Here is a 22,275-nt window from a genome sequence, read left to right on the forward strand (position 1 = left end):
TTTACAGCGCGACTTTGCAATGTGATTTTTGATGCAATGTCATGAGACCGGTGAGAACCAAGCGAGAACAAGTCCCAAAGTAAGAACAAAGTAGTGCAAAAACCTTTTTTAGAGTCGCTGCGACTTGAGTCGCACCAATTAGAACCATTGAAATACATGGATTATGACTTGTCATGCAACTTCATGCGTCACATGTGTCAAGTCGCACAACAACTCACAGTAGTGGAAACAGAGCCTAAAGCCTTGTACACAGGATGCGAAATTCGGAAGGGGGTTGTCGTTTGACAGGCTATTGTCCGAAATTCTTACCGTTAGTATGCTCCTTTCGGCAATTGTTCTCCAATTTTCGGACAACAAATGTTGGATGACAGGCTAGTAAATTTTTGGCGAACAACAGCTCCACGTCTGATTTTCAGGAGGTCAGGACACAAATCCGTCACACAAAAGTTGAAAGTACAACCACGCATGCTCAGAATCAAGGAACGACTAGGAAAAGTTTGGTCTTGTAAACTACTATTCGTAATCTAGAATGGACATTCGCGACGTGGCAATTGATGAAATTTCTAAATTCTCATTTTCTTTAATGGGATAATAATGAAGGTGCTTTGCATGTAGTTATGCCAAACGTATTTTAAAGGGCATTTGTTATGTACGATCTGAAAATCGTGAATCAACGCTCACCAGACTTCTACTAACTTAAAATTAGCAGAAGGGGCCCAAAGGGTGGCGCATGAGAAATGAATTCCTCCTTATACTCTCATAGTACGTCACTACGTTCGTGTTGTCGAATTATAAACACAACAGACATAGTGCTCTCTTTTTCTCAAATTAAAAAAAAAAAACCTGCTTAAGGACACTTACAAGATATAAAACAACTGTTCGCATATGTATATAATGAGAGCGTCCGCTCACCACCGTGGCTGCGTGACGTAGTAGGCTCGGTTCCTCCCCCCTGCACGTGTATCGACCTCTGATTGGTCTTCATCAGCAGATAGCCATCTACATCACTCAGGTGGAGGTGTGCACAAGCATTGAGACTGGAAACGAGCTCTTGTGAGAGGAAGAGAGTCTAATGCCCTGTATACACAAGCGCATTTTCCGTTGGAAAAAACTTGGATGGTTTTTCCGACGGAATTCCGCTCAAGCTTGCCTTGCATATACACGGTCACACAAAAGTTCTTTGAACTTTCGACCGTCAAGAACGCGGTGAAGTACAACACTGCAACAAGCCGAGGAAATTAAGTTCAATGTTTCCGAGCATGCGTCGAATTGTTTCCGAGCATGCGTAGGAATTTTGCGCGTTGGAATTTGTACAGACGATCGCATTTTCGGATAGGAACATGCTCTCAATCTTTTGCTGGCTGGAATTCCACCAGCAAAAGACCGATGGAGCATACACACGGTCGCATTTTCCGACAAAAAGCTCACATCTGAATTTTGCTGGCGGCATTTCCAATCGTGTGTACGCAGCATAAGGGGAAAGGCTGTTTATAAGTGAGACCAACCTCTTATGCCGTGTACACATGACCGGACTTTCCAGCAGACTAGGTCCAACGGTCTATCCGACAGACTTTCGACGGACTTTCCTAACAAACGGACTTGCCTACACACGATCACACCAAAGTCCGACGGATTCGTACATGATGACGTACGACCGGACTAAAATAAGGAAGTTGATAGCCAGCAGCCAATAGCTGCCCTAGCGTCGGTTTTAGTCCGTCGGACTAGCATACAGACGAGCGGATTTTTCGACCGGACTTGAGTCCGTCGGAAAGATTTGAAACATGTTTTATTTCTAGGTCCGTCTGACTTTTGGGGAAAAAAAGCCAGCTGAAGCCCACACACGATCGAATTGTCCGACGGAGTCTGGTCTGCCAGACCAAGTCTGCCGGAAAGTCCGCTCGTGTGTACGTGGCATTACCCATACAAAGCACAGTGGGAGTAGTTGAAACTACAAGAGGGTGAAAGCCGAACAAGCTGACCCAGAGTAGAAAGGAGATTTTGAAGAGCCTAATGCCCCGTACACACGATCAGACATTCCGACAACAAAATCCTGGATTATTTTCCGACGGATGTGGGCTCAAACTTGTCTTGCATACACACGATCACACAAATGTTGTCGGAAATTCCGAATGTCAAGAACACATACAGCATGTACGACGAGCAGAGAAAAATGAAGTTCAATAGCCAGTGCGTCTCTTATGCTTGATCCTGAGCATGCGTGGACTTTTGTGCGTCAGACTTATATACACACGATCAAAAGTTTTGCTGTCGGAAAATTTGAGAACCTGCTCCCAAACATTTGTTGGCGGAAATTCCAACAAAAAAATGCTTTATGGAGCATACACACGGTCGGACTTTCCGACAACAAGCTCACATCCAACATTTGTTGTCGGAAAATCCTATCGTGTGTACAGGACATAAGACAAAGGTTGTGTTTGAGTCTACCTGACTCATTCTTGAGGTGAGCAGGTAAAATAGCAGGTGGAGGTGTGCACAAGCATTTAGCGTTTAGGCCCCTTTCACACTGGGGCGCTTTGCAGGCAGTACAACGCTAAAAATAGCGCCTGCAAAGCGCCCTGAAACAGCCATTGCTGTGTCTCCAATGTGAAAGCCAGAGGGCTTTCACACTGGAGCGGTGCGCTGCAAGCCGCATCTTTGGAGCGCTGTAGGAGCAGTGTATTTACCGCTCCTAAAGCACCCCTTCCCATTGAAAACAATGGGGCAGCGCTGCAAACCCGCCAGCAAACTTACCCGGTTTTATCCCTTTTTCGGCTGCTAACAGGGGTTAAAAACGCCCCACTAGTGGCCGAATAGCACCGCTTTACCGCCAACGCCCGTGATGCTCCAGTGTGAAAGTAGCCTTAAAGAAAAGCACGGTGGTGATAGACAATCACATCAATCAAGACTTTGTTTTATATGGACTTTCTTATTGTGTGACTTTTATTGTGTGACTTATTGGGGGTTATTTACGAAGGGCAAATCCACTTTGCACTGCAAGTGCACTGGAAGTGCAGTCGCTCTAAATCCAAGGGGTAGATCTGAAATGAGGTGAAGCTCTGCTGATTTTATCATCCAATCACGTGAAAGCTAAAATGCTGTTTTTTTATTTTCCTTGCATGTCCCCCTCGGATCTACAGCGACTGCACTTCCAAGTGCACTGTCAGTGCAAAGTGGATTTTCCTTTAGTAAATAACCCCCATTGTGTGACTTTTTAATGACTGATTATTTTCCACAGTTTTATTTGCATTAGATGTGGTATTAGGGTACTATTATAGCGCTGCACTATATATATTTATGTATTCTTTTTACACTGATTAACCACTTCACCTTCTGAAGATTTACCCCTCTTCCTGACCAGGCCATTTTTTGCGATACGTTACTGCTTTAACTGACAATTGCACGGTCATGCAACACTGTACCCACATTTTTTCCCACAAATAGAGCTTTTCTTTTGGTGGTATTCGATCACCTCTGTGTTTTTTTTGTTTTTGTTTTTGTTTTTTTTCTCGGCCTATAAACAGAAAATTACCTACAATTTTGAAAAAAAAAATATATAATTTTTACTTTCTGCTCTAAAACATATCCAACAAGAAAATGTAAAAAATCTAATTTCTTCATTAATTTAGGCAAATATGTATTCTGCTGCATGTTTTTGGTAAAAAAAAATCCCAATAAGCATATAATTATTGGTTTGTGCAAAAGTTATAGCATCTACAAACTGTAAGATATATTTATGGAATTTCTTTTTTTTTCACTAGTAATTGCAGTGATTAGCGACTTTTAGCGGGACTGTGATATTGCGGCAGACAAATGGGACACCTGACACTTTTAACACTTTTTTGGGTGACAATAATACAGTGATCAGTGCTAAAAATATGCACTGTCACTGTACTAATGACACTGGCTGGGAAGGGGATAACAGGGGCGATCAGAGGGTTAAATGTGTGCCTAGCTGGTAATTCAGTGTAGTGGGGGAGGTGCTTTTACTAGTGGAAGGCATGGATCAATGTTCCGGCTTTACAGGATCACAGGATCCATGCCTTCTGTACTGCCAGATTGGTGGTCTGCCTTGTAGACTGCCATTCTGCCTGTGTACCGAATGATCAGCAGGTGGCGGCGGACATCAGGTCCGCAGGACCCTGCTGTATAAAATCACAGTGGGTGCGAGCCGCCGCTGGCATGCACTCACATCTGATACCCTGAAGTGCAGGATCACGTATATATACACGTGATCCTGTGCAGCACGGCCGCCCTGTAGCAGTAAACGTGCTATAAGGTGGTCGACAAGTAGTTAAGGGGATGTAGAGCTTTGCTTCCTCATGTCAGAATCTCCAGAAAGTAGAACAGTGAGTAGTACAGTAGTGACATCACCAAATCTCACTCTAAATCTCCCAAGACTAGCAGTCAGAGGCAGCAGTGCATAAGGCTTCATTCGGGTGGGTGAATGCAAGTAAATAGGTTGCTGCATTCGGATACAGCTAAACACCAGCCTCTTGATGCAGCAGCATCATGTGCTATGACCGTGTACAAACAGGTTGATTAGCTGCAGTCAACTTGCATGTGTCCAGAGCCTGTCAGATCCTCTAATTGCATGTAACTACTTGAATTAGCAGTTACATATGAACAGTAGCAGCGCCAGCCATTTATTTGTTCAGGGCGAAAATCTGGCCACACTGCTGCTGGCCACAGATATACAGACATCTCAAGTCTCCTAGAAGGTGCGGGAGACTCTCGCATTTCTGCGGCGGCTCCCGCACACCCGCAAGTGCCTCCCGATCTCCCGGGAATGATCAATGCGGTGGGGGTCAGCGGTGATCACTGATCTCCTTTGTATAGATTTTTAGCTGACAGCCGCTTCTCCTTCTCCCCTTCCCGCAGCTGTCAGCTAAAAAGCTATACAGGGAGATTGGTAATCACAGCTGTCCCTCCAGCCGCACCAATCATCCCCAGCTGCTCTGTGTGCTCCTCCCGGGCCCCCTCAATGTCCTTCTCTGCCCCCGTTCTCCTCCGGCCCCCTCCATGTCCTTGTCCACCCCCATTCTCCTCCGGCCCCCTCCATGTCCTTCTCCACGCCCGTTCTCCTCCGGCCCCCTCCATGTCCTTCTCCACGCCCGTTCTCCTCCGGCCCCCTCCATGTCCTTCTCTGCACCCCCCTTGTTCTCCTTCGGCCCCCCTCATTCCCCGCAGTCGGCTCCCCTCCTCTCCCGCCGGCTATGGGGGGAACTAGTTAATGGACACAGCGAGCGAGAGCGCTCCTGTGTCCTGTGATAAATGAGCAGAGTAAACTGTTTACTCTACTCAGTTTATGAATGGACAGGAGCCTCTGTCTCCTGTTAATTCATCTTTAGTGCCGATTTTAAAAAAAAAATTTTAAATGACAAAATTTTTATTTTTTTTTATTGCATTTTAGCGTAAATATGAGATCTGAGGTCTTTTTGACCCCAGATCTCATGTTTAAGAGGTCCTGTCATGCTTTTTTTCTATTACAAGGGATGTTTACATTCCTTGTAATAGGAATAAAAGTGACACACTTTAAAAAAAAAAAAAACTGTGTAAAAATAAAATATAAATAATAAAGGTAAAATAAATAAGAATAATTAAAAAAAATGTAAACGCGTCGCGTCCCAACGAGCTTGCGTGCAGAAGCGAATGCATACGTGAGTAGCGCCCGCATAAGAAAACGGTATCGCCACAATCGGTAGAGCGAGAGCAATAATTCTGGCCCTAGACCTCCTCTGTAACTTAAAACATGCAACCTGTAGAATTGTTTAAACGTCACCTATGGAGATTTTTAAGGGTAGATTCCACCAGCGGGCGCAATTTTGAAGCGTGACATGTTGGGTATCAATTTACTCGGCGTACCATTATCTTTCACAATATAAAAAAAACTGGGCTAACTTTACTGTTGTACTATTTTTTAATTCAAAAAAGTGTATCTTTTTCACTTTTTTTCCAAAAAAAGTGCGCTTGTAAGACCACTGCGCAAATACGGTGTGACAGAAAGTATTGCAATGACCGCCATTTTATTCTCCAGGGTGTTAGGAAAAAAAATGTATAATGTTTGGGGGTTCTAAGCAATTTTCTAGCAAAAAAACAGTTTTTAACTTGTAAACAACAAATCTCAGAAAGAGGCTCGGTCCTTAAGTGTTTAACTAAACTCATTGGGTATCCCCACATCTCTAAGCAATGCCAGCAGATCATAACTGGTGAACTGACAGAACCTGCGAACGGACCCAAAATTTGCACGAACGTCAGAACCACATTGACGTCTATGGGACTCGAACGTTTGAAATCAAAAGTGTTAATTTTAAAGGCTAATTTGCATGGTATTGTCCTAAAAAGGGTTTGGGGACCCAGGTCCTGCCCCAGGGGACATGTATCAATGCAAAAAAAAACTTTTAAAAAACGGCAGTTTTTTCGGGAGCAGTGATTTTAATGATGCTTAAAGTAAAAAAAAAAAAAAAAAAAAAAGTGAAATATTCCTTTAAATATCATACCTGGGGGGGTGTCTATAGTATGCCTGTAAAGTGGCGCATGTTTCCCGTGCTTAGAACAGTCCCTGCACAAAATGACATTTTTAAAGGAAAAAAAGTCATTTAAAACTGCTTGCAGCTTTAATGTAATGTCGGGTCCTGGCAATATGGATGAAAATCAGTGAGACAAACGGCATGGGTACCCTCCAGTCCATTACCAGGCCCTTTGGGTCCTGTATGGATATTAAAGGGAACCCCGTACCCAAATTAAAAAAAGGAAAGGCGTGGGGCCCCCAGGCCCTATATACTCTGAACAGCAGTATACAGGCGGTGCAAACAAGACAGGGACTGTAGGTTTGTTGTTAAGTAGAATCTGTTTGTAATTTTGAACTGGTACATTTTTAAAGTGTAGCTCCAGCCAAAAAATCTGTTTTTAAGCTTTTTGGAAAACATAGGGAAGAGTTATCACCCCTGTGACATTTGTTTTGCTGTCTGTGCTCCTCTTCAGAAGATTTCACCTCACTTTTTGTCCCAATGACAAATGTTTTTTGAAAATTTGGGGGTTTTAGTGAAACAAGGATTGGTGATAAAGCATCAGTGGAAAGGAGAAAAGTTTTTCCCATATTAACTCTTACAGGAGAGAATTTCCCTTCCTATGGGGTAGATTTCATCTCACTTCCTGTTGTCTCCTTCCGTTTGCAAGTAGGAGTCGTTTGTAAGTTGGATGTTTGAAAGTAGGGGCCTGCCCTATATACTCAGCAGAAATTTGGGCCTTAGGTGTTGTTGTGGCCTCAAGACTGTAAGCCCTCACAGGGCCCTGCTGTGAAATATTAGATCAAGAATTGTATTTACATGCCCCTGTTGAACAAGGCCAGAAAAATTGGGCCTTTGGTGATGGTGGTGGTGGTGCTACAACACTGTAAGTCCTCACAGTTACTCTTGGTGGGCGCTGGAACGGGCCCTGCTGTGAAATATTAGATCAAGAATTGTAATTACATGCCCCTGTTGAACAGGGGCTGAAAAATTGGGCCTTTGGTGGTGGTGTTGGTGCTGGTGCCACAACACTGTAAGTCCTCATAGTTAATCTTGGTGGGTGCAGAAACGTGCCCTGCTGTGAAATATTCAATCAAGAATTGTAATTACATGCCCCTGTTGAACAGGGCCAGAAAAATTGGGCCTTTGGTGGTCATGGTGCTGGTGGCACAACACTGTAAGTCCTCACAGTTAATCTTGGTGGGTGCAGAAACGGGCCCTGCTGTGAAATATTCGATCAAGAATTGTAATTACATGCCCCTGTTGAACAGGGGCTGAAAAATTGGGCCTTTGGTGGTGGTGGTGGTGTTGGTGCCACAACACTGTAAGTTCTCACAGTTAATCTTGGTGGGCACAGAAACGGGCCCTGCTGTGAAATATTAGATCAAGAATTCTAATTACATGTCCCTGTTGAACAGGGGCTGAACATTTGGGCCTTAGACACTGGTGCTGGTGCCACAACACTGCAACCCCTCACAGATACTCTAGTTGGAACGCAGGAACGAGCCCTGCTGCAAAAGAATTGCATCAAAAATTCTAATTACACGCCCCTGTTAAACAGGGGCTGAAAAATTGGGCCTTAGGCACTGGTGCTACAACACTGCAACCCCTCACAGATACTCTAGTTGGAAAGCAGGAATGAGCCCTGCTGCAAAGTATTGCATCAAAAATTGTAATTACACGCCCCTGTTAAACAGGGGCTGAAAAATTGGGCCTTAGGTGCTGGTGCCACAACACTGCAACCCCTCACAGATACTCTAGTTGGACCGCAGGAACGAGCCCTGCTGCAAAAGAATTGCATCAAAAATTGTAATTACACGCCCCTGTTAAACAGGGGCTGAAAAATTGGGCCTTAGGCACTGGTGCTGGTGCCACAACACTGCAACCTCTCACAGATACCTTAGTTGGAGCGCAGGAACTAGCCCTGCTGCAAAGAATTGAATCAAAAATTGTAATTACATTCCCTTGTTAAACAGGGGCTTCAAAATTGGGCAACCAAAAATGTTCTTACAAGCTATCAGCATGATCATTGAGGAGGAAGAGGATAATTACTCAGCATAACAGGATAGTCACTCAGCATCAGCATAGGCAGTCTTTGAAGGGATCTGACATTTCAAAAAAAATTATTTGGTTACATCAGCATCAGGTGCTTGGTAGCTGGTGGTGATCCAAGACTGATTCATTTTTATGAAGGTCAGTCGATCGACCGAGTCAGTGGACAGACGCACCCTGTGATTGGTTACAAAGCCTCCAGCAGCACTGAATGTGCATTCCGAAAGAACGCTGGATGCAGGACAGGCCAGTAGCTCAATTGAATACTGTGCAAGCTCTGGCCAGTGATCCATCCTCAAGAACCAGTAACTCAGAGGATTTTCGGTGGGAAAGGTGTCCAAGTCAGATCTTGCCCCTAGGTATTCCTGCACCATGTAAAACAGACGCTGGCGATGGTTGCTGGAACCGGTCATACCTTGGGGCTGCGGACTAAAAAATTGTCTGAACGCATCGGTCAGACGGCCACCTTCTCCACCGCTCCTTCTTTGACTGACCGAAGCCTCAGCAACATGTTGTCCAGAAACAGGAGTTTGTAACCTCCCAGTCTCTGGGAACGTGTTGCACAGACCTTTCTGCAAGGCCTCCTGAAGATGTTTCATCCTCTGCTCCCTCTGCGACGGCAAGATAAGGTCCGCAACCTTACCCTTGTAACGTGGATCAAGGAGGGTTGCCAGCCAGTATTGGTCCTTCTCCTTGATACCACGAATACGAGGATCCTTACGCAGGCTTTGCAGGATCAGGGAGGCCATGCAGCGTAGGCTTTCGGTCCGGAGTCCTCTGGGTCACTAAGGACGACATGGTCCGCAGCCACCTCCTCCCAACCACGTACAGGTCCATGTGTTTCTTTGGATTGATCCCTTAAAGACTGCTGCTGATGCTGAGTGCCAGGCTCCACCTCCATACTGACACAATCCTCCTCCTCTTCCTCCTCCTCATCCTCCTCCTGTGTGATAGGCGGGCGCGCAGGAACACTGTCTGGATAAAGGGGGCCTTGAGAGCTAAGGAAGTCCTCCTCTTCCTGCCTCTGTTTTGCCTCAAGTGCCCTGTCCATTATTCCACGCAGCGTGTGCTCCAACAGGTGGACAAGGGGGACAGTGTCACTGATGCATGCACTGTCACTGCTCACCATCCTTGTGGCCTTCTCAAATGGTGACAGGACAGTGCATGCATCCCTGATCATGGCCCACTGGCGTGGGGAAAAAATAACAAGCTCCCCTGACCCTGTCCTGGTGCCATAGTCGCACAGGTACTCATTGATGGCCCTCTGCTGCGTGTGCAGCCGCTGCAGCATGGCCAACCTTGAGTTCCACCTGGTGGGCATGTCACAGACTAGGCGGTTCTTGGGCAGGTTAAACTCCTTTTGGAGGTCTGCCAGCCGAGCACTGGCATTATATGACCGGCGGAAATGCACACAGACTTTCCTGGCCTGCCTCAGGACATCCTGTAAGCCCGGGTACCTGCTCAAGAACCGCTGCACCACCAAGTTAAGAACGTGAGCCAAACGGGGCACATGGATCAGTTGTCCCTGTCTGAGGGCGGAGAGGAGGTTGGTGCCATTGTCGCAAACAACTATTCCTGCCTTAAGTTGGCGTGGCGTCAACCACCTCTGAACCTGCCCCTGCAGAGCTGACAGAACCTCTGCCCCAGTGTGGCTCCTGTCCCCCAAGCACACCAGCTCAAGCACCGCATGGCATCTTTTGGCCTGCGTACTTGCGTAGCCCCTTTGAATGCCTACGGAGCACCGCTGGTTTCGAGGACAAAGCACAGGAAGAGGCCACGGAGGAAGAAGAAGAGGAGGGGGTGGAGGAGAGAGGTGTGTCACAATCATTAGTAGTGGCATTTTGGAGGCGTGGTGGCGGAACAACCTCCAACACTACTGCACCTTGTCCTGCATCCTTCCCAGCTGCCAGCAGAGTGACCCAATGCGCCGTGAAACTTAGGTAACGTCCCTGTCCATGCCTGCTGGACCATGAGTCAGCGGTAATATGCACCTTACCGCTGACCGCCCTGTCCAGCGAGGCCAAGACATTGCCTTCCACATGCCGGTAGAGAGCCGGAATCGCCTTCCGTGAGAAAAAGTGGCGTTTGGGTACCTGCCACTGAGGAACCGCACATTCCACAAACTCACGGAAGGGGGCAGAGTCTACCAACTTAAAAGGTAGCAGTTGAAGTGCTAGCAATTTTGCCAAGCTAGCATTCAACCGCTGGGCATGTGGATGGCTGGGAGCGAACTTCTTTCAGCGGTGCAGCAGCTGGGGCAGGGAAATTTGCCTAGTACAATCTGACGTCAGTGTACGGAAAGCAGATTGCCCACAAGTACTTGGCTCTGACACACCTAATTCTACACCTTCATTCCTCTTAGTGCAGGTCTCAGAGAAGACTGAAGGTATAGTGGGGTTGGAGATCTCAGCTGATGAGGAGCAAGGAGATGTCCTCTTTGTTCTTTGGTGTGGGTCTTTTAGATATGCTTGCCAACGAACTGCATGGCAGGTCAACATATGTCTGGTCAAGCATGTGGTGCCCAAGCGGGAGATGTTTTGGCCACGCGAGATAAGCTTGAGACATATGTTGCAAATAGCAGCAGTGCGATCTGATGCACTCGTCTCAAAAAAGGCCCACACCAAAGAACTTTTGGAATAACGTGCAGAGACAGCAGCACCCTGCACATGCGGAGCTTTGCGGTGTGATGCAGTCAGTGTGCTGCCCTTAGGCTGGCCCCTGGAGGGCATCCTGCCTCGTTGGTGATGTGCCTCCTCCTCCTCTCTCCTATCAGGCACCCACGTTGAGTCAGTGACCTCATCACCCCCTCCCTCCTCATCACTGGAGCAAACCTGGCAGTATGTTGCAGCAGGGGGAGCATGACTGCCAGATTGCTGTCTTTCTTGGGCACCCCCTCTGTCTGTGCTCACGTTACTGCCTTCATTTAGCTCAGTATCATCATCAGAGCCTTCTAAACGCTGGGCATCCTCCTGGAGCATGTACCCAACACTGTGGTCAAACAGTTCGAGGGACTCCTCAGGAGGACATGGTGGGGCTAGGGAAGGAGTCACTGATGCCATTGAGCCGAGGGAAGAGGCCGCGTTGACAGCTGCTTTGCCAGACAAAGTACCGTGAGCATGGGTGAGGGAGGATGAGGAGGATGAGGACGGCTTGGTCATCCACTCGACCAAGTCTTCCGCTTGCTGCGGCTCAACACGGCCAGCTGCCGAAAAAAAGGCCAAGCATGTCCCATGGCCACGTGCTGATGAGGATGCACCGTCTCCACGACCAGCACCGTTGCCTCTAGACACAGAGCCTGCTTGCCCTCTTTTATTGGCTTGTGACTGTCTGCTTCTCCTTGTTGGCCTTCCAGACATACTAATGGCCTGTAGCTGCACTAAGCTGGGATACTGATACTGCAGCTAGCAAAATCAACTGCCTGCCTACAGTATGAGAACACCACCAACCTTCTACAGGTAGCTTTAGCTGAACACTGTGCAGAGGTCGCACTACACTAACGTGTAAATAATTTAGCTGCCTGCGGTAGTGATAGGATCAGGAATACACCACCAACCTTCTACAGGTAGCTTTAGCTGAACAGTGCAGAGGTCGCACTACACTAACGTGTAAATAATTTAGCTGCCTGCGGTAGTGATAGGATCAGGAAAACACCACCAACCTTCTACAGGTAGCTTTAGCTGAACAGTGCAGAGGTCGCACTACACTAACATGTAAATACTTTAGCTGCCTGCGGTAGTGATAGGATCAGAAAAACACCACCAGCCTTCTACAGGTAGCTTTAGCTGAACACTGTGCAGAGGTCGCACTACACTAACGTGTAAATACTTTAGCTGCCTGCGGTAGTGATAGGATCAGGAAAACACCACCAACCTTCTACAGGTAGCTTTAGCTGAACACTGTACAGAGGTCGCACTACACTAACGTGTAAATATTTTAGCTGCCTGCGGTAGTGATAGGATCAGGAAAACACCACCAACCTTCTACAGGTAGCTTTAGCTGAACACTGTACAGAGGTCGCACTACACTAACGTGTAAATACTTTAGCTGCCTGCGGTAGTGATAGGATCAGGAAAACACCACCAACCTTCTACAGGTAGCTTTAGCTGAACACTGTACAGAGGTCGCACTACACTAACGTGTAAATACTTTAGCTGCCTGCGGTAGTGATAGGATCAGGAAAACACCACCAACCTTCTACAGGTAGCTTTAGCTGAACACTGTACAGAGGTCGCACTACACTAACGTGTAAATACTTTAGCTGCCTACGGTAGTGATAGGATCAGGAAAACACCACCAACCTTCTACAGCTAGCTTTAGCTGAACACTGTGAAAAGGTTGCACTACACTAACTTGTAGCTTTAGCTGAACACTGTTCGGAGGACGCACTACACTAACTTGTAGCTTTAGCTGAAACTGTGCAGAGGTCGCACTACACTAACTTGTAGCTTTAGCTGAACACTGTGAGGAGGACGCACTACACTAACTTGTAGCTTTAGATGAACACTGTGAGGAGGACGCACTACACTAACTTGTAGCTTTAGCTAAACACTGTGCAGAGGTCGCGCTACACTAACTTGTAGTTTTAGCTGAACACTGTGAGGAGGACGCACTACACTAACTTGTAGCTTTAGCTGAACACTGTGCAGAGGTCACACTAAACTAACCTGTAGTTTTAGCTGAACACTGTGAGGAGGACGCACTACACTAACTTGTAGCTTTAGCTGAACACTGTGAGAAGGAAGCACTACACTAACTTGTAGTTTTAGCTGAACACTGTTCAGAGCACGCACTACACTAACTTGTAGCTTTAGCTGAACACTGTGCAGAGGTCGCACTACAGCAACTTGTAGCTTTAGCTGAACGCTGTTCAGAGGACGCACTACACTAACTTGTAGCTTTAGCTGAACACTGTGAGGAGGACGCACTACACTAACTTGTAGCTTTAGATGAACACTGTTCAGAGGACGCACTACACTAACTTGTAGCTTTAGCTGAACACTGTGCAGAGGTCACACTAAACTAACCTGTAGCTTTAGCTGAACACTGTGAGGAGGACGCACTACACTAACTTGTAGCTTTAGCTGAACACTGTGAGGAGGACGCACTGCACTAACTTGTAGCTTTAGATGAACACTGTTCAGAGGACGCACTACACTAACTTGTAGCTTTAGCTGAACACTGTGCAGAGGTCGCACTACACTAACTTGTAGTTTTAGCTGAACACTGTGAGGAGGACGCACTACACTAACTTGTAGCTTTAGCTGAACACTGTTCAGAGGACGCACTACACTAACTTGTAGCTTTAGCTGAACACTGTGCAGAGGTCACACTAAACTAATCTGTAGCTTTAACTGAACACTGTGAGGAGGACGCACTACACTAACTTGTAGCTTTAGCTGAACACTGTGCAGAGGTCACACTAAACTAACTTGTAGCTTTAGCTGAACACTGTGAGGAGGACGCACTACACTAACTGTAAATAGTCTAGCTGCCTGACTGTGGTACTAATAGGATCAAAAGAACACCAGCAATTTTCTTCAGGTAGCTGTAAATACTGTAACAAGACAAGCCTGCCTGTCAGTAGGAAGATAACAGGAACGGATCTAGCTAAACTGAATACAGTGTATATATACATATATATATATATATATATATATATATATACACACACACAACACCTGGGATGCATATATATACACAATACACTGTAAGTACAGCTAACTGACTGACTGTCCTGCCTAATCTATCTAACTCAAATGAAATGACACTGTCTCTCTCTGTCTCTCTATCTCTCAGCATGCCGGAACACACTACACAGGGCCGCCGTGCAGGCGGCCTTATATAGTGTAGGGCGTGTTCTAAACCCCCTGAGCCATAATTGGCCAAAGCCACCCTGGCTTTGGCCAATTACAACTCTCTCTATTGACGGCGAAGATTGGGTCATAGTGCATGCTTGGCCAATCATCAGCCAGCAATGCACTTTGATGCCGCAGTGAATTATGGGCCGTGACACGCCACACGAATTTGTCACGAACGACCCATATCCTTCGCAATTCGACGAACGGTCGAACAGATGATGTTCGAGTCGAACATGGGTTCGACTTGAACACGAAGCTCATCTCTACTGGTGGGGGGTTGACACTTGACAGGGTGTCCTACAAGCTTCATTAAAGCATCACAGCAATCTGCCTCAGTTTTTTTTTCAAGAGCCCTCAGCTTTGATGAAAGCAGTAGCCTGGTTCCTGGGAGGAGTTTTGCACATAATAAAATGACTTGATGGTGGATTTCAGTTTGGAGGAGTGGGCATCCTAGGTAGCCTGCATTTGCATCCAGGCTATCCTAGGTAATGCCCACATGTAATGTTGAACCTCTGTGTTTGAAACAAAACCTCAATTAACGAAAGGTACTGGCCATGAAGAATAAAGCTGGGGAGAAACAAGCTAGGTGAATACTGGACATCCTCTACCCAGGAAATGAGATGAACTCCTGATGCAGCTCCTAATGCACACAGTGAGAAGCTCGCAGTGTTCAATGAAAACAGAATATCAGATTGCCTCTTGGGGGGATCAGGAAGGATTTTTTTCCCTCACTGTAGCAAATTGGATCATGCCTTGCTGGGTTTTTTTTTTTGCCTTCCTCTGGATCAACTGTGAGCATGGGATTGTGTATATAAGATTGTATTTTTTTTGTTTGTTTGTTTGTTTTTTCCCTTTTATTGGTTGAACTAGACGGACTTGTGTCTTTTTCAACCAGACTTAGGTTAAAGCGGTGTTCCAGCCGAAATTTTTTTTTTTAAAAATCAGCAGCTGCAAACACTGTAGCTGCTGACTTTTAATAAGGACACTTACCTGTCCAGGGAGCCTGCAATGTCGGCCCCCTGAGGCCGATCTGTCCATCGGATTGGGTGCAGGCGCCACCATTCCAACTAAGGGAAACTGGCAGTGGAGCCTTGCGCCTTCACTGCCGGCTTCCGACTTCGCATGCGCGAGTCACGTGCGCTTTGTGAATGGCCAGCTTATCTTCTGGGACACGCACATGTCCCAGAATACAATGGGGGGGCTCGCCGCAGAAGGGGATGTGACGTCCTCGGCCATTGCCAGGCTGGATTGGAAGTACTCCTAGGTACGAGATAAAGAAAAAAAATTGTTTTAAGTATCCAAAAGCTAGGGGTGGAGAGGTGGTCTTTCGTTTAAGACCACCTCTCAAAATTGGGTGGAACTCCTCTTTAAGCAGAAGTTTGAGAGGCATTAAAAACACCCCTTAAACGCCTATGCAAATGATACAATGAACAGCACATAGTGCTGTTCACACCAAATATGAAGTGTTAGCGTTGTGTCGCTTCAAAATTTAATGGGAACTTCTATGCTTACGAATTTTATACGAAATACGAAATTTCATTAACGAATTTCGGAATTTCGGATCCAAATTCCTTTACAACAGAAACGTGACTGGTGTTTTGTTCAACAATCAGAGGAAGTCAGCACAGCACAGGGATGGTGGGAACCCCTCATAATGATAAATTCATCATAATGAACATTCGTTATTTTTACGAAAAGTTAACAAACCTAAAGGTTAAAAACCCAGGAAGTCAGCACAGGGATGGTGGGAGCCCCGCATAATGATAAATTCATCATAACGAACATTCATTACTTTTACGAAAAGTTAACGAACCTAAAGGTTAAAAACCCAGGAAGTCAGCACAGGGATGGTGGGAGCCCCTCATAATGATAAATTCATCATAACGAACATTCATAATTGTTACGAAAAGTTAACGAACCTAAAAGTTAAAAACCCAGGAAGTCAGCACAGGGATGGTGGGAGCCCCTCATAATGATAAATTCATCATAACGAACATTCGTAATTGTTAGGAAAAGTTAACAAAACGAAAATTTGTATTTCGTAAGAAATTTCGGACACAAATTACGAATTAATTCTAGTACGAAATGGAACGAAACAAAACTAATTTAATGACGGCGCACATGTCTAGTTTTAACACGCCTTAATGCTGAAACGCTTCAAAACTGCCCATAGGGCGTTTGAGGAGCATTTTTAACTTGTCATTAATGCTTGTAAAATGCCAGTATAATGCCCATACTAAAGCTCATTAAAGCGAGTCTAACGTCCATACTAAAGCTATAGGAGCGTTTGTTAAAGCGGGAGTCCACCTTAAAAAAAAATATTAAAAGCCAGCAGCTACAAATACTGCAGCTGCTGACTTTTAATAAATAAACACTTACCTGTCCCAGGGTCCAGCGATGTCGGCAGTCGAAGCCGATCGATCGCTCGGGTCTCAGCAGCTGCCGCCATCCTCGGTGAGGGAATCAGGAAGTGAGGCGTTGCGTCACTTCCGGGTTCCCTACTGCGCATGCGCGTCCTAACTGGTCCCTGCTATCTCCTGGGACCTGTGTGTGTGTTTTCCAGGAGACAGCGGGGGGGGGCGGGAAAGGGGCCCGACTCCCGCGGGAGTCTATTCCCTGTAGTAGACACGTATCTGCACCCCCCTCCCCCTGAAAGGTGCCAATTGTGGCACCGGAGGGGGGGGAATCAGATGAGTGGAAGTCCCACTTTTGAGTGGAACTCCGCTTTAAGTGTTAGGAATTTATTCCAGTGTGAACAAGCCCTAACTATGTAAGAAGCATGTTTATTTTTTCATCACCATATACAGTATTTGGTGACAACGTGTTTGTGTCATCTGTTACAGTTAAAGAGATTATTCTGTTGGCTCAGTGCAAAGCTTTTGAGCTGTCTGAAATATGTTTACTATGTTTCTTTAAACCAACCTAAGACTGTTTGAGCAATATAAGGGGGTGGGTATATTCACTGCAGAGGATCAATACACCGCTCTGCTTTCAACATACGAATGATTCTTAAAAATATGTAAACAGACACTGAGATGCACAACCTGTCACTGGTAATATGATATATTGGGTTGGCATACAAAAGTCTTATCTTTCAGGTTGGAAATATTTCACCAGCTCCCTGCTGTTCAATGCAGAGGCAAGACCATTTGCAGCCTATGGTGTAGTCATATATTACTCTAAAATGTATATGTGTATTGGGATATAGAAGAATAATTTAGTATTATTATTATTATTATACATTTTTTATATAGTGCCAACAGTTTGCGCAGCGCTTTACAACATGAGGGCAGACATTACAGTTACATTACAATTTGGTACAAGAGGAATCAGAGGGCCCTGCTCGTTAGAGCTTACAATCTAAAAAGGAAGGGTCAATTGATACAAAATTTAGTACTCATCTCTTAAAGACTGTGGTTCATCGAACATGGTCAGGTCAGGGGATACATTATGGCGGATCAACAGTTGAATAGAGGTGGTGGATACATTGATGACTAAGCTATACATGTATGAAACAAGCGGTACTAATTTGGATGTGCTTATATATAAACACACATTCATGTGCGCTGGCTGTGTACATTGTTACGTGTATATTTAGTTCCAGGGCCAATTTTCTAATGGGGCGGTGTCATAGGTCAGTGACCTTATCCAGTCGCCTATTCTACACCAGCTGCTGATTCCACATTTGAAGGTCACAAAGCTTTGTGCACAAGCAATCACCTTCATAGGATCTAGAGATATCAGCTTGTCACTGTCCCCTGGCTCAAAGTACAGATATTCCAAGCCTCACATATACAGTTTCCCTGTTCGTAGGCTAACGCCATCCTTTCTGAGAACTGCTGACTGAAATAGGAAATATGGGGAAAGGCGATAAGATAAAATACACCGAAAGCGATGTTATACGGTATGTTGGGGACATGCTGAACAACTTTCCTACTGCGGTGACATTATTTTAAGCAATTTCTTGAGTGGTGAAGGAACGTAAACATCTAGTAATAAGAGACATAGGATGTACATACCGATTTGGGTTTCTTGGTGGCAGTTAGATTGTCATAGAAGGTTTTGGCGTCTTCCCATGTTTGTTTCCCTTTGGGATTTTGTGCAGGGACATGGCTGTCTTTCAGTCCTCCCTCAGCTGCATCTCCGGAGCCAGGCAACATATTTTCAGTGTAGATTGCTGAGTCGATAGGCTTGGGTACTGCTGATGGCTGTGTGTGTGATGGAGATGAACAGTATGACACAAGGCTCTCCTGCCTCCCTTTCTAAATCTCACCCGCTGATTGCTTTGTATATCTCCCTTTCATCTCTCCCTTTTGGCTGTGTTTTGCTCTCCAGTTCTTTTCACATGGAATTCCACCTCCCTATTTTCTTCTTTTGCTCTAGCACATCCTCCTTCTCTCTCTCTCTCTCTCTCTGAATTTGCCAGTTTCCCTTTGCCTCTCCCCTTACCAGTGACAGGTCTTTATATGGCATCCCATAAGCCCCCTGTGTTGCCCTGCTCCTGAGTCCATGAAATGGAGAAGGGAGGATAAATATATACTGAGTGTAACTGAGTGTAACAGGCTTCTGCTGCACTGCTTCTCCCATACGCTGGACAAGAAACAGGGAGATGAATAGAAAGAACATTCATCCAGTCGATGGCCTCCTGAGAGCAAAAAGATCCTCCCATACCCTAGCAACAATTTGTTCACAATTCAGCCTGCAAATAAGTCACTGCCCAGCTTTTGCATCAATGATATGTCATTTTGTTTATAACAAGAATATATTTGGTTGTTGTATTTTATGACCTATAGCCTTGTGTTATGTCTCGTTTTTATTTACATCTTCTTCGCGGTAAAACAGCATCTGATGCTGACATTTTTATTTTTAGGGGCATCTCTTTTTTGTATGTATGAAATTTGCGTGCAAACATGTTTTTCTTTTACTAATTATATACTATACTATTATATTGAATTATTTAGCAATAAAAATAAAAATAAAAACATTACACAATCAAGGTAGGAACAAAAGGTATTGATGCAGTGTACAAATATGCCTCCCTATGTAGTACATGAAAGGCAATGGCCTTATAATATAGTATAACATAGGTAAAGCAAAACTTACAGAGTACCCAGTTATAACAGCAAATTAGTCGCCTGTAATAGAGAGTACATTTACAAGAACCGTAAAAAACCCATCACCAAGGCAATTGAGTCAATATGCTTTTCAATCCACTGCCATCCCAACGACTCTGTGCAAACATGTCTTATCCACTGATGTGCATAAGAGAGATACGTCTCAAAATGATATAGAATCAATAGCTTAAAAGCTAAAGGACAAATAGACCATACAGTGTGCTATATAGGCAGCAAAGGAATCATGGGCAACCCCAGTGTATGTGGATGTGGGTGGTACTTGCCAACCGGTCCTCATGATTATTAGAGTAGCTGCCCCTCACTTCAGCTTGTGCTTATGAATAAAACTATAATGTAGTACAGTGTCCATGATTTATGCTATTTTACTGCTACCAAATGGGTGACCTTGGGCCTGAGCTCAGGCCCAAGGTCACCCCCCCTAGACTGGGGGGCTCCCTCAAGGGCCCCGACAGCCTAACACTCCATCTCCATCTTCCACCCGATCAACTCCTCCCCAGGTGGGTGTCAGGGCTGGGCTCAGCCCTTCCCTCTGAGCTGGCCGCTCAGCTGTTGGCTAATTGCCAGCTCCCATCTCTCTCCAGTTACACAACTGAAGTTGATCCTGCTTGTCAGTCCTGCCTACTTAAGCTGTCCAGTACAGAGGAGCTCTGCCTTTGACTTGGTCACATCACAAGAAAATATCTCCTACGTTCCTGTTTTAAAGACTGGCTTTGCCGACATCCCTTCAGGCTACAGATCCTGCTTGCTGTTCCACTACTTTGATCCCTGACTCCTGGCTTGGCTGACGATCCGTTCCGGTTACTGAACTTTGGCTATGTTTTGACCACGTTTGTTCTTTTTACTTTTATTATTAAACAAGTATGATTTAACTGTACTTCTGTCTCGGTCTGATTTCATGGTTTTTTACACTGGGCGGACCCTGTGTATTTAAGGAGGCATGCCCCCTGCCATTCTAGATTGGTCAGGGCTCCTCAGAACACCCCAGGTAGCTCCACCATCCCTCTCCAACTCTTTCCAGAAAACACCAGAATATTCTGGAAAGAAGTGGGAGGTCCTGGTGACACGCTACCTGTGAGTCACCCAGCACTACCCTGAGTTACTCCCAGCCCAGATCAAACACACCCAGGCCTGGCCAAGCCTGGAAATGTACCTACTGTAAAAAATACTATCACTCCTAGCACACTAGAGGGTGCTACACTCACCCCCCCCCCCCCAAACATCCAGCTAGTCCCTTAGCTGGGAAATTTACAAAAATGAGCTCCTGGGCCCGGGAGCAAGGGCATCTCATAAAAATAAACAAGTTGGTTGGGGAAAAAGGAACAAACCCCGACAGGGCTATACACAAATAAATACGTACAAAAATAGAAGATATTTGGTAAGTAATTAGATCATATACAACTCACTACAGACCTAACTACGGATCCCTGTAGCTAACAGCAACACATCAAAATTTGTACAATAATGTCAGACCATTTTTCCCTTGGGCAGGATTCTTGACTCCAGCCGGAGATAGATGGACAGCCGCCCCAACCAAAAAGAAAACCTGTGAAGACAGAACACAACAACATCCTACGCTAATGACCATCTACACACTTCACAACACCTTCAGAACGCTGGACATATTTGTAGTTCATGGGCGCGATCCCGCGCCGTGGTTGACACGGGTGGCAGCACATGGTAGAAAGTAACTGTTGCCGCCCCCCCAAAAACAAATTACCAGGCAGCTCCACCTCCCCTCTCCACCTCTTTCCAGAAAACACCAGAACATTTTGGAAAGAAGTGGGAGTCACCCAGGGCTAGCCTAAACCACTCCCAGCCCAGATCAAACAAACCCAGACTTGGCTACCAGCCAAGCCTGGAAATGTACCTACTCTCAAAAAAAAAAAAACACTATCATTTCTAGCACACTAGAGGGTGCTACATGTGATTGTTGTGATGTTTGTAGGCGGGCCCTAAGTTGGGTACTTTGTATTGGGTGGAAATACGCGCTCTTGGATGTATATGGTACTATTATCTTTTAAATAAGTCTTGCTCAGCTGGTTTGCAGCAATAAATTATTATTATAGTTCGGACAGTTTACACAGCACTTTACAATATAAAAGGGTGCCAGTACAGTTATAATACAATAAAATAAGAGGGTTAAGAGGCCTCTGCTCAAACGTAAAATCTAAGAGGGTGAGGCAAGTGGTACAAAAGGTTATAATTGTGGGGGATGAGCTGATGAAAGTGATAAAAGATTAGTTGGAGGCATGATAGGCTTCTATTAAGAGAAGAGTTTTCAGGGATCGCCTAAAGGCAGCCAGAGTAGGAGATAGCCAGACAGATTGTGAAAGAGAGTTCCAGAGGATGGGAGAGGCTCTGGAGAAGTCCTGGAGACGAGCATGGAAAGAGGGGACAAGGGAGCTTATGAGCAGGAGGTCTTGAGGAGCGGAGAGGAAAGTTTGGGTGATATTTGGAGACAAGATTGGTGATGTAGCTCGGGGCAGAGTTTTGAATGGCTTTGCGTGTTGTTGTTAGTATTTTGAATCTAATTAGCTGGGCGTAAGCCAGTGTAGGGATTGGTGGAGAGGGGTAGCAGACACGGAGTGGTTGGTAAGGTATATAAGTCTGGCAGCAGCTATCATGATAGACTGAAGAGGGGATAGCCTACAGAGAGGTAGACCTATGAGAAGGGAGTTTCAATAGTCAAGGCGAGAAATAACAAGGGGGTGAATGAGTAGC

The 22,275-nt window shown here is 45.6% G+C and overlaps 1 protein-coding gene across 1 annotated transcript in view; it reads right to left on the reverse strand.

Annotated features, from left to right (window-relative positions):
* NT5C1A (5'-nucleotidase, cytosolic IA) overlaps positions 1–19,100 on the reverse strand; it is a 102,334-nt gene extending 83,234 nt beyond the window's left edge. The window contains exon 1 of the mRNA XM_073615284.1: positions 18,439–19,100. Within this exon, the coding sequence (XP_073471385.1) occupies positions 18,439–18,579 (141 nt within the window). The 5' untranslated portion in view covers positions 18,580–19,100. The remainder of the gene's footprint in view (positions 1–18,438) is intronic.
* Between the last annotated feature and the right edge of the window lie 3,175 nt (positions 19,101–22,275).

Source organism: Aquarana catesbeiana, linkage group LG02 (assembly GCF_042186555.1).
Source record: "Aquarana catesbeiana isolate 2022-GZ linkage group LG02, ASM4218655v1, whole genome shotgun sequence".
NCBI classification, from domain to species: domain Eukaryota; kingdom Metazoa; phylum Chordata; class Amphibia; order Anura; family Ranidae; genus Aquarana; species Aquarana catesbeiana.